The 13,866-nt window shown below is 39.8% G+C and overlaps 1 protein-coding gene and 1 pseudogene across 1 annotated transcript in view; one reads left to right on the top strand and one right to left on the bottom strand.

Annotated features, from left to right (window-relative positions):
• Window positions 1-13,866, bottom strand: part of ATR (ATR checkpoint kinase) — a 181,805-nt gene that overhangs the window by 67,673 nt on the left and 100,266 nt on the right. Inside the window, exons 27-28 of the mRNA XM_090278685.1 lie at window positions 13,212-13,422; window positions 9,365-9,543 (exon numbers count right to left, since the gene is read on the bottom strand). Coding sequence (XP_090134811.1) covers window positions 9,365-9,543; window positions 13,212-13,422 — 390 coding nt within the window. The remainder of the gene's footprint in view (window positions 1-9,364; window positions 9,544-13,211; window positions 13,423-13,866) is intronic.
• Window positions 10,430-12,023, top strand: LOC150021751 (Y-box-binding protein 1 pseudogene; annotated as a pseudogene).

The raw sequence follows: 13,866 nt of genomic DNA, 5'->3' as shown, positions 1-13,866 counted from the left end.
CATTGTCCCTAACCCTTAATCCCTCTTGTCGCGCATCCCACCTCAAACCTCCCACTTTACCATCCTAGACCTCAAAGATGCCTTCTTCACTATCCCACTCTCCCCGGCCTCCCAAGACCTCTTTGCCTTCACCTGGACTGACCCAAACACGAAAATAACCCAGCAACTGACGTGAATGGTCCTGCCTCAGGGTTTCGAGATAGTTCCCATCTCTTCAATCAAGCCCTAGCAGCCAATTTATAGCAGCTTAACCTTTCCCCAAGCGTCCTCCTACAGTACGTGGAAAATCTCCTCCTCTGTAGTCCATCTGAAAACCTTTCTCATCTCCATACTACCCAGGTCCTGAACTTTCTTGCCAGTCGGGGATACCCCGTGTCACGGAATAAAGGCCAGTTATCTCAAACTCAAGTCAACATATCTCGGACTCTCCATCACCCCCACTCATATACACCTAACTCCAGAAAGACAGGACCTAATAACGGCCTTCCCCCTGCCCCATACTAAACAAGAACTCCTATCATTTTTAGGCCTTGTCAATTTTTTCAGAACTTGGATACCTAATTTTGGATCCCTAAGCCAAACCTTTATATCAGGCAACAGCTGGAGACTTGTCTGACCCCTAGAAAACTCTCAAGCCCTCATTAAGCCTTTTACCACACTCAAAATGACAGTTGGCCAAGCCCCATCCTTAGCCCTTCCAAACCCAAATAAATCTTTACTCCCATACATTGGCAGAAAAGATGGCTTTGCTCTCGGGCTGTTAGCACAATAATATGGACCAGACCAACGAGTTATAGTCTATTTATCCATACCACTCGATTCCCCCTTCCTAGGGTGGCCCGCCTGCCTCTGCGCCTTAGCAGTGGCAGCAATTCTCAGTCAAGAAACCCTTAAGTTAGTTCCCTTTGCCCAGGTATCAGTTTATTCCTCTCATGCTATTTCGGGCCAACTAACCCACCAGGCCATCGCTACAGCCTCCCCATCCTGAATTCAGTTCTTACATGGCCAATTACTTCAAAATCCTCAAATCTCCCTACATAAATCAGCTCTCCCCCTCAACCCTGCCTCATTACTTCACCTCCCCCACTCCCACACCCACAACTGCACTCAACATCTCTGCTCCTCTTTACACCCCTTCCCCAACATACAAGACACCCCTCTCTACCACAGGCGAAATCCTGGTTTATCAATGGAAGCTCCTACAAGGTCGGCCCAAAAGGAGCACGATATGCCATCACTACCCACCCTCACCTCCATCATTGAGTCGGGACACCTGCCCTCTGGTACCTCTTGCCAACAGACAGAACTCATTGCCCTAACGCAGGCGTTAGCCCTTGCAAAAGATTTTCAGAACAATTTTCAGAACTGACTCTAAATATGCCTATTACATCATACATTCACACATATCAATTTGGAAAGAAAGGGGATACCTCACCTCAAAACACTCCCCCATCATCAACAGACATCTCATTCTCAAACTTTTATAAGCAGCTCAGCTCCCACAAAAGCAGCAACTATTCACTGCAAGGGGCATAAAGCCAGAAATGTCTCCTAGCTCAGGGAAATCACAAAGCAGACACTGAGGCAAAAAAACAAGCCCATGCCTCTTCCATTCTCCTTACGATACCTACTGAGGCACCACCTTATGCAGAGGAAGAAAGACACACCCTAGTTAAGCTTGGAGCTACCCAACAAAATGGGTGGTTTTGTGAGAAATGCTCACAACAAAAACTGGGACACAGGACTTGAGCAGTAAAGCGAGGCCTTTATTCACGAGTCTGCAGAGCCGGGCGTACCCTCACAGCCAGGAGAATGTGCCCACCAAGTAGACAAAGGAAACTGGTTTTATAGTCTTAGCTTCCCCACCCTGAAATTGTCACCTTAAAGTGATTATCTTCTCCACCCTAAAATTGCCACCCTAAAGTGATTATCTTCCTTGCCCTAAAGTGAGAGCAATTAGCTTCCCCGCCCTAACGCAATTAGCTCCCCCTCCCCTCTCCTTCTTCCCCATTTCTCCATTACTGGTTACTCCGGAGTTACAATCTAACACGGGAATTTAATTTATAATTTATGTTGCCCTATGAAATAATTCCATTTTATTTTCAAATCATTAATTCTAATAATTCCAACAATGTTTTGATTGAATTTATTGGGAGATATTTATTGTTTCAAATGATTTAAATTTTTTTCTATTACAGTTTATATTCAATGTTATTTTGTGTTAGTTTGGGTGTACAGAATAGTGGTTAGACAATCATATACTTTACAAAGTTATTCCCCCTAGTATTTCTAGTACCCACCTGGCACTTTATATAGTTATTAAAATGTTATGGACTATATTAGCTATTCTATACATCCCCATGGGAATTTGGTAACTTCCAATTTGTAATTCTTAATCCCTTCACATTCAGTCCCCTAACACCCCTCCCTTCTGACAAACATCAGTCTGATCTCTGTATCTATGTATATGCTTCTATTTTTTGTTCATTTATTTTGTTCTTTAGATTCCACATGTAATTGAAGTCATATGGTATTTGTCTTCCTCTGTCTGAATTATTTCACTTAACATACTATCTTGGAAGATATTTTTAAGAATACAATCACTTCTACAAACACTTCCAAGACAATGTTATATCCTTCCCCCTTGAATTCTTATAACCATATGAGAAGTTTCCCATCCTCTTCTGTGGGTAATACACATGGTTTAATTTATCATTGCTTAGCACATGTTGCCAGAGGTGTCAATAAAGCCTAGAGGACTTGGTATAGGCTGCTCAGATTGAATCGCTGTTTCGTTCTTTACTAGTTCTGTGACCTAGGAAGGTCATTAAACTTCCCTGTCACTGAGTTCCTCATCTGAAAAATAATATGGAAATAAAATGACATATATGTAAATTATTAAAAGATCTTAAAGAATCACAGGCCTATTTTTTAGGAGTCTACAATTACACAATCACAAACAGAATTATAGGTTAGATATAAACTAATATACAAGGGAGTCATTTTTACCACTTAAAACTGAAAATGTATCTATAAATGTTTTACCTTTATTTAATCAGTAGTGCCTTAACATATTTTATAAGATTATGAACCAAAAACCCATATCAAAAGCATATATTTTAGTATAACTTCCATTTATGGCATCAAAGGCTAATTATAGGTCAAGAAACATCGTAAATGGTTCTTATTTACTTTTAGCATCTCAAAAACAGGAAAAAGTTAAAATTTATGAGCAAGTGAGAATTTTGAAAATAAGTTGAAAGATGTGTCCTTTAAATATCAATGAAACAGCTATTAGAAAGAATAATAGAAAAAATCATGAGGTAATTAATATGTGAAAGACCATCCTAGAAGTATCTCATCCTAAGGGAAAATCTGTAAATATGTAGAATATCCCCAAATCTAATCAAGATGACTAAGAGTATACTTACTAGGAAAAGGCAATTATTAAAGTTATAACCTAATCACTGTTTGTTATCCCTCAAGAAACCTTCTAAGCAGAATTCAGTCCCATGCAGATTTATACCAGGATGGGATGCCAAGAATGATGAATATCAGTGTTCCAGTCTCTCAAAAAACAATGGCATAGGAAAACTAATAAATTGCCTGTTGGCTTAATTCTAAATCTCCCATGTGTTTGTCATTAAGAATATCAGTCCATGAGTCTGACTGATTAAAATAAATATATAACTGATTTGAAAATTAGAAGAACCAAGTAAAATATCTTTTTTTATGGTAGATATTTGGGCTACACCTAAGACAAATCACTGGGTTTGTAAATTAATAAATCAACATTAAATTTTATGTGTATTTGTTTATGAGAACACACTTTTATAATCAGGTTTATATAAGCCATACACTATAATAAGACATCTTGCTAGTCCTGATAAGATGCCAATAAGGAAGACCTTCTTTTAAGAGCCTCTGAGGTCAATTTCTGAGAAATGAGCACTTTATTAATATCGATAAGGATTCTGGTGAGTCGCGGTCACCATTAAAGACATTACCTAGCAGTTGTAATGTAAGCAGAGTTTTGAAAAAAAGAGTAGGGTTATAACATTAAAAAAATAATATTCTGTCTTCCTCATTCTCCCACCAAAGGATACTACCTAAAAGTGTATAATCCATTTTTTTAAGTTATTAGCTAAAAAGAAAAAAAGAAAAAAACTAGTAATAATGAACATTTTGTTAGAATAAATCATGGGAATGATAGCTACAGCAGGTAAAACAATTGAAATTTTGAAAGATTTGGGCAAAATATTGACTAGTTTATGAACTATTTTAATAGAAATATCTATAACACTGCTCTGCTCCCAAAAAGACATTGAGAATATGTATCTCTTTTAACTTAAATAAGTGTTTATATATATATACACACACACACACACACACACACACACACACATACATATATATACATATATATGTATGTATATATTTAAGGTGTAACCCTGGCTGGTTTGGCTCAGTGGATTGAGCGTCGGCCTGCGAGCTAAGTGTCGCTGGTTCGATCTTCCAGTCAGGGCACATCAGAGAAGGAAAACTCTGACTCCAAAAAACCTCCGCTGCCTTGCGGCATACCTCTTCAGGGGAAAGGCTAAGGGAGTAAACCCCGACAGAAAATCCGGAGCCGGAGTCCCTAAGGCGGTTTGACGTTGTAGTCAACACCGGCAACTCCTGCGGCGCACCTGAAGCCAAGCTGTATTGACTCCGTCTTTCCCTTGGATCCTTCAGCTGCGAAGAGAGGGGGGGTCTGCTGCATGGGCAACAGCAGACCCTCCATATCACCCTGCCCAGGCTCTGTAGCTTCAGCTTCACTGGAGAGGACACTCCAGCGTCATCGCAAGATGTCGATTCAACACGGGAGGAGACAGATACCGTGTCACTCCCGAGTCGGACTGCACAGCCATTCTCGGTGGTGCAGATAGACTCTTATGAAGCTACACCATCGTCTCTCGAGACGAACGGCTGCCGACGACGACAATCTAACACGGTTATCTAAATGCCCCTCCTGTGATTTGTAGATATGCCAGTGCTGTCAGCTCCCTTCTCAGAGATCCTCTAATTACATTTTCCCTTAAGACCCTTTAATTACATTTGCTCTTTGTTACTAACGACTTTTTACTGGTTTGGGAGTCACTATGTCCTTGTTTCTAACAGTTTCATTTACATAACAAAATAATTCTCCCCAATAATCACGCTCAACATATCCTCACTGAACTCCATAACCAATTTCACATAAGTGCAAGACCACTACACACTTTATTATCCCAAACAATACATCACACTGGCACACTAACCCAGCTAGAAAAAATACCCCAAAACTGCCCTATATGCCAACAAACCAACCCTCAAGGAAAATTAAAACTGCCTTTCCCCACACACCAAATTCAGGAACATCTTCCAGGTCAGGACTGGCAAATAGACTTTACTCACATATCTCCAGTAAAGCGCCTCTGATATCTCTTAGTTTTTATTCACACTTTTTCTGGGTGGATCAAGGCTTTCCCCATCGCTATGGAAAAGCCTCTGACATAACTGAAGCCCCCATTAATTGCATTATCCCTGGATTTGGACTTCCTTCCTCTCTTCAGACAGATAATGACCCTGCCTTTGTTTCACAAATATCCCAGCAGATAGCTCAGGCACTAAACATTATGTGGCGGCTTCATATCCCATACTGACCCCAGTCATCAGGGAAAGAAGAACGAGATAATGGCTTATTAAAAATCCACTTAACCAAACTTAGCACCAAAATGCAACTCCCATGGCCCAACTTACTGCCTCTAGCCCTCCTCCAAATTCGTTGGGCTCCCAAAAAGCCCCACATGCTCAGCCCCTTTGAAATTATGTATGGCAGACCCTTACCTCTAGTCACTACCCCTTCTACCAAGTTGGACTATGGAGACTACCTCCCTATCTTCTCACACCTGAGGTCCACCCTCCGAAACCAGGCCAATTCAATCCTACCCACCCTATCCACTGATCATCAAAAATTCCCCATTAGCCAGGAGACCATGTCTATCTTAAAACCCTTACACCTAAAGCTCTCACTTCCCAGTGGTCCCGCCCACATCTAGTCCTCATAACTACCCCCACAGCAGCTAAACTCCTAAATATCCCATATTGGGTACATTTCTCCCATATCAAACTTGCTCCTCAGGTACCTGAATCTCTTCTAACCTCAGATCTTAAACCCACCATCACCCAACTCATCCCCATCCAAGAAAAGACACAAGCAACACCACCCATGTATTCCTGCACCCCTACTGGAAACCTTTCCCCCTGGCTGGTTTGGCTCAGTGGATTGAGCGTCGGCCTGCGAGCTAAGTGTCGCTGGTTCGATCTTCCAGTCAGGGCACATCAGAGAAGGAAAACTCTGATTCCAAAAAACCTCCGCTGCCTTGCGGCATACCTCTTCAGGGGAAAGGCTAAGGGAGTAAACCCCGACAGAAAATCCGGAGCCGGAGTCCCTAAGGCGGTTTGACGTTGTAGTCAACACCGGCAACTCCTGCGGCGCACCTGAAGCCAAGCTGTATTGACTCCGTCTTTCCCTTGGATCCTTCAGCTGCGAAGAGAGGGGGGGTCTGCTGCATGGGCAACAGCAGACCCTCCATATCACCCTGCCCAGGCTCTGTAGCTTCAGCTTCACTGGAGAGGACACTCCAGCGTCATCGCAAGATGTCGATTCAACACGGGAGGAGACAGATACCGTGTCACTCCCGAGTCGGACTGCACAACCATTCTCGGCGGTGCAGATAGACTCTTAAGAAGCTACACCATCGTCTCTCGAGACGGATGGCTGCCGACGACGACGACTGGAAACCTTATGGTAAAATTCACCTGAGCCCAACCCTCCTCTAAACGAGCCTTCCACAGGCACTACTCTTTACTCATCTCATCTTGCAAGAACTTTTATTATACGAAAAGCACTCCCAGACTATCTATCAGTTTCTAGAACACATCTCATATGACTGGCTGCAGGGCACTCTCAGTGACTACACCCCTGATGAAATTTACTTTTACACTTTCATCCTAGTTCTATCCCTCGCTGACTTACTCAAATCACCGTAACCATGCTGACTCCCCTCACAATTACAGTTATCACCCTTCTAACCTTTGCCACCTCATATTGACATCCTCTAGCACAAACAATACAGCGAATAGCGCGCTTAACCAAGAAAAACAACTGCAGGATCTGCCCCCACTCTTCCCACCACCCAGACATTGAGATAACTGCCTTCCCACCCAATCTCACCACCTTATATAACCTTACTGCCCACTTTCTCCCATCCCCCTACTACACAGGCTCGGCAGATCTCCCTGGAGCGGCCCAGCCAGTAGCCACCATCACTCATATTATAGGTTCTGCCGCTGTCTGCATCCACTTCGAACATGTCAACGGCACCCATATTCAGCCTCGCTCCTTAGGCGCATTCAACCTTTCCCTTCTCTGCAACCACACCCTAGACCTAGCTTTCATACATTATAAAAGCCAACCAAAAACTCCTCCTCATCCTTACATAACAGCCCAAATTAACAATCATACCAACACTTCAGACTTTCCTGCTACCCCTACATGGATAATGGATTTTTGATTTAACCAATACAGCCAAACATTTCTTCACAAAATCCTCCATAATGTTTGGTGCCAGTCAATAAAAAATAAAATTCACTCCAGTTGCATTGCCATCACCAAAGCAAAACATAACACTGCTATTTCCCTTCAAGGGACGGGATATTACTTCCTATGTGGTACTCAAGCATACCTAATAATTCCTCCTTACTGGACTGGCACCTGCATGATAGTTGCTCTAATATTAGATGCCTCTATACTAAGTCCCCAGCAAATGGCCACTCCTGAAGCCATCCCCAACCTTGGCTCCTTCCTTGAGACCTCCCTCTTGTCCCGCCCCCTACACAAATGAGACTGGCAATGGTCTGAGTTTGGCGGACATGCATACAGTAATCTTATCCTTCAACAACCAGGAATAGGGCACTCCATATATAGAGACTTCTTCTGATTCGTAGGAATACCCCAATTAGAAAAATCAGTTCTAAATCTCTCTTTATACCTTCAAGAAACTTGGAATGCCACCCTCCAAGCTCTAGAAAAACAGCAAGAATTTGTAAACAGCCTAGCAGACGAAGTTCTCCAAAACAGAAGGGCCCTAGTCATCTTCATAGCCGAAGCAGGGGGAATCTGCGCCATACTAAACAAAACTTGCTGTTTTTACATTAACAATACAGGCATAATAGAAAGGAATTTACAAGTACTTAAAAAACACATTGACATTATTGACCAAGCTAGGGAATGGGCATACGGAGAATCCTGATTCAGTACCTTCCTCTCATACTTCTCTCCCTTCAAAGTGATCCTAGTGACTCTCATAACCCCACTGCTTCTCCTATTATTCCTCACCAGTGGCCTTTGCTTCCTCAAACTCCTAGTTAACTGTATTCAAAAAACGGTCCAATCCATGACAGCCTCTACCGTCCATAATGTACTCTTATTAAGATTTTTTCAGACATCAACCCATGGCGAGATGACCCCGAGCCAGCAGTCAATCCCCTCTCATCGCCCTAAACTCCACAGGAAGTCGTTATGAAAGAGAGATTTGACGACCCCTCCCCCAACCGGTCTCTGCCACCCCTCGCCTCCTTTTATTAAAACAAAAAGGCTAGAATGACAGCCTCAGTTCCCTTGCCCCCCACCACCACCCCGCCCTACACTTGCAGCTGCTTGGGAGATAGAGATATTTTGAGCCGGGAGCCGGGAGTTTCCCGTGACTGCAGAATGTGCCAAACCGAGCCAGGTTCAGCCTTGATCAGCCAGCTAAGCACAATAATACCTTTTTTCTTCCCCCTTTTTAAAGCAATGCACTTCCCCCTTAGAAGTTCGGAGTTGCAGCCAATTTCACGGCACGGCTCCCTCCCACCTTGCTACTTCCCTTGATAAAACTTCCTTTTCTGCTCGCTGCATCTTGATGGTTCTCTGAGTGACTCCGTTCTTACAGAAATAATAAAGCATAATTGGCTGAAAATGTTGCATATCTTCTTTTACCTTCAATATTAAAATGGCTGCACAAAAATTCACCAATTTGTATGACTTTTTTTTTTTCAATGCACACTTATATGACAGCTGTCATAATATAATCTAACAAAATTGTTTTGAATGAAGTTAAAGACAACTAAGCACTACTAGAGCCATCATATGGAAAAAAACTAAATGAACTTTTTGGCCAACCCAAAACTTACAAACATCTAGATCTTAGCACAGCATCTAAAACACTTGATAAAATGAACAATATAAATGTAGTAGACTAGCAATAAACACGATAAATTCACTATATGAATTTCAAACCTGTAAAAATCCAAGGTGTGCTTGAATATCTTGCTTATTTTCTGTAATAAATGATTCAAAGTGCATTACAGCTCGTGTGTATGCTTTAGAGCGAAAAGAAGCTACTGCCAGAGTATCCTGAGGTATGAGTTCTAGGAAACGAGTTACACTCTGATAGTCTTCATGATCCACAGTAGATACTAGATTTAAAAAAGATAAATAAAGACTGAGAAAATAAAATGTTAAAAGTGTTAACTTTAATTTCAATTTATTTATTTTAAACTTCATTTACTTTACTAACAAAATTTTCAAAATGTATTTGGGATAATATTCAGAATGTAACCATCAACAAGATGATTGCTCAGAGGATTCCTGCTTCAACTGCACCATTATTACTTACCTCACCTTGGACAGTCATTTAACTTATTTGAGCTTCGTTTCCTCATAAATAAAAGAGAAGTATTAGTATCTATCCTGCCTTCCTTACAATATTGTGGTGAGAATTAAGTATGAAACTATATTAAATGTTGAAAAGAAATTAACATCATACAAAAGATATAAAGATGTTATTTATTATTGATAACTCCAAAAACACTGGTAGTTATTGGTAGGAAAAAAGTAGAAATATTAAAATAACCTCTTAAATTTTAAAGTTTAGAATTTTTGTTCACTATCTGTTCTTTTCTTATGTTGTCATAAATACAACACCAATTATTACAATGGAAATTTAAAGTTAAAGTGCATTTGAAATAAAATAACAAATATTTTAAAAGGGTACTTTTTTCCTCAAGACTCTAAGAAAAGACATAAGTTGGAAACTTTTAAATAAGACACTCCAATCTGTGAATTCTTATTTAAAACCTATTAATTTTAACAATGATTCATACCAGTATGTGGAAAATATAAAATAGAAATAAATTTCTCTAAAATTTAAATAATCAAGATAGTAAATTTAAAAGAAATTATATTTAAAATAAGCCCCTTCCTTCATCAAATGCATAACATTTCAAGTTATAAAAATGGTAAAGGTATTATACTTTTGAACCATTACAAATATTATTCTTAAAATCTAAAATTTTTATCACAATGATAGTAGAAATGGTGATGACACAGATCATGCATGGTTAGTACCATTTTCACATGAAAAACAGTAACTTCAAGGGTTAACTTAATGGAAAATATATTAGCCACATTCCAGACAAAAATATCCACCCAAAAAGGTAATTATAGCTAGGTAAAAATTTTAGAAAAATTAATTATTGTGCGTAACAACAGGGATGTATGTGCTTTTGTAAATATAGGAACAACAAAAAAAAGACACTCAAAAACTGAGAACTGTATAGATGAAGACTTCTTTAAGAGCTGTTAGTCAATTTTTTCAATTAGCCTCAATGCCTGAAGGGAAAACATAGTATCCATTAAAATGGGTGAGTTATTCAGAAGCAAACAGATTATAATTCATCTACTTGCTGCAAGAATTAAAAAAAGATTCAGACATTAAGAGTATCCACTACTGTCTTAATAACATAATTCTTCTCACCAAATGCTTGAATCATAGGAGCAGGTGTCATTTCTAACTGTAATAAGATTTCCCTTTTAGTCACTTTAGTAGGAGTTGTACTGTCACAGGTTAAAAAGAAAAAAAACAGCACAAAGTTCTATCGCCAGAAAGCCTGAGCTACCCCACCGCCCCTCCACCTCCGGGAGTAGCTGCAGCTGGCCCCAGTCACCATCATCACAACCATAAGCACCAAGACCAAGACCCAGCAGCCACCTATAATCCCCACATCCACCTCCTGCTGAGCACTGCAGATATCAAGCCCATCCCCGATGGCAGTTGCACAGAGAGCAGGGCATGGTGGCCTCACACAGGCAGGGACAAAGAGGCCATGGCAACGAAGGTTTTGGGAACAATGAAATGGTTCAATGTAACAAACAGATATGGTTTCATCAACAGGAATGACACCAAGAAAGATGTATTTGTATACCAGACTACAATAAAGAAGAATAACCTCAGAAGTACCTTCACTGTGTAGGAGATGGAGAGACTGTGAAGTCTGACATTGTTGAAGGAGAAAAGGGTACACAGGCAGAAACTTTCAGGCCCTGGGGTTTCAGTGCAAGGCAGTAAATATGCAGCAGACGGTATCCAGTATAGACGCTATCCAAGTGGCAGAGGTTCTCCACACAATTACCAGCAGAATTACCAGAATAGTGAGTATGGAAAAGAATGAGGGGTCCAAGAGTGCACCCTAAGGCCAGGCCCAACAGCATGGCCCGCAGGCGACAATTCTCACCTTACTAAATGCAGAGACCCTATGGGCTTCCACCACAGTATTCCAACCCTCTCAGGCAGGGAGAAGTGATGAAAGGTGCTGAAAACCAGGGTGCAGGAGAACAGAGTAGACCAGTGAGACAGGATATGTACTGGGGCTACAGAACTCGATTTCACAGAGGCCCTCCAACTCAAAGACAACCTAGAGAGGATGGCAATGAAGACCAGGAAAACCAAGGAGATAAAACTGTCAGCAGCCACCTCAACGTGGGTACCGCTGCAACAATTACTGACTATGCAGATGCCCAGAAAACCCTAAATCACAAAATGGCAGGGACAAAAGCAGCCGATCCACCAGTTCAGAATTCACTCACTCCCCAGGCTGAGCAGGACAGGTTTGAGTAAATGCCGGCTTACCATCTCTCCCATCATCTTGATTTCTCATCCAACAAGAAGAAATGACTATGAAATTCCAACAATAAGAAATGAACAAAAGATTGGAGCTGAAGACCTTAAGTGCTTGCTTTTTGCCCATTGACCTATAGATAACTAGAACTACTGTATCTGCATTATCTATGCAGCATGGGGTTATTATTTTTATCTAAGTATGTCTCTTTTTGGTAATGACACATGTATTTTTTTTTTAATAATTTATTTATTTGTTTGTTTTATTTTATTGTTTAGAGAGAAGGGAAAGGAGAAAGAGAGGGAGACAAATGTATTTTTTTTAATAAGCTTGGTCTTTCTCAATACACCTTTAAAGGTTTTTTAATTGTTTTATATCTGGTCAAGTAGAAATTTTTAAGAACCTCATTTTTAATTTGTAATAGAAGTTTACAACTTGATTTTTTTTCAAAAATAAAAACTTCAACGAACTACAAGCACCGGTTAATAAAGGTCTTAAACAACAAACAAATAAATGAACAAAGAAAAAACAGCACGACAGTAGGTATAGTAGGTTGTAGTGTAGTAACTTGCTGGATACCAAACACTGCCAGAGACAGAAAAACTAAAAGGATAAAATGAATGATATGAAAAAAATGGGGGGCGGAGGGAGGGGGCGGTGAAGTCATAAAATTAAATCTCCTTTGAAATTTAAAAATTAAATGTGAAAAAGATTGCAAAGAGTATTTCACAAATGAAAAAGGATAAAAACATTTCATTACATACGTATGTATATGCATAGGTTATATGTATACACATACACAATACACTGAGGCAACATGGAGCCAATGAGTTAACAGTGAGGAGTGGATTAATAACAATATTAACATGGCATTTATTTCGCACTTTACAATTTATACAGTCATCATCTTATTTAATCCTCAATCTTCTAATAGAGATAATATTAATCCTATTTTATACAAAAAAATTAAGTATGTATCTCGCCTAAGGAAATGAGACTGGCACTTAAGAGGTTTTCTACCTATAAATTCGCTACTTTCTCTCAGTGAAAATGCCACCTTAAGAAAAAAAAGTATGCAAAAAAGGATAGGACTTTTAAAAACTAATGCTCAAATTATAGAACTGATACAGAAAGTAGCTAATTTGTTAATAATTAAGATATAAAAATAAACAGAAGTTATGACTCACCTATTGAGTCTACCTGATCTCTATTTGATTTGCTTTGTGGAAATTTCTCAGCATTCAGTGCCTGAAATTTGTGCCTTGACCACTGTGTGAGATGGTCAATCATGGAGAACACAGTCTGTGTACTAAGTTGACACAGATCAGATGCACTGTCTTGGGTACTTAAGTTATGCTGATCATCATGCTTCAGAACTGCCATAATTTCTGCATAAACCTGAGAAGAAATCATTTTATGGTTAATAATATGTCTACGTAGTATCATTTTACTAATATTTAAATAAGACTAACCATTCTAAGGCAACAATTTTCAAAAGAAGAAACCCACCACAGGTATAATAAATTATCTTTCTTATCTATAGTTAAGCCAATAAAAGGTTACCCTAAAAAAATCTACTACTGTAAGAGTCATAAATGTAAATATAAAAATATTTTTTAATTCTCCTAAATAAGCAATTTTTAACCAGTGTGTCACAGCTCACTGGTGTGTCACAAGAATTTTTTTTATTTGATCTTTATTATATTTTTTGCATTACTGTTTAGTCCCCTTATACCCCACACCCCTCAGCAATCACCACACTGTTGTCCATGTCCATGAGTCCTTTCTCTTTTTTCCTTAATCCCTCCATCCCCTAACCTACTCCACCCCTAGCTGTCATCT

This window comes from Furipterus horrens, unplaced genomic scaffold, assembly GCF_987537825.1.
Source record: "Furipterus horrens unplaced genomic scaffold, mFurHor1.1.pri manual_scaffold_1, whole genome shotgun sequence".
Lineage (NCBI taxonomy): Eukaryota > Metazoa > Chordata > Mammalia > Chiroptera > Furipteridae > Furipterus > Furipterus horrens.
The sequence above is the reverse complement of the archived record's forward strand: the minus strand, read 5'-3'. Positions and strand labels throughout refer to the sequence as shown.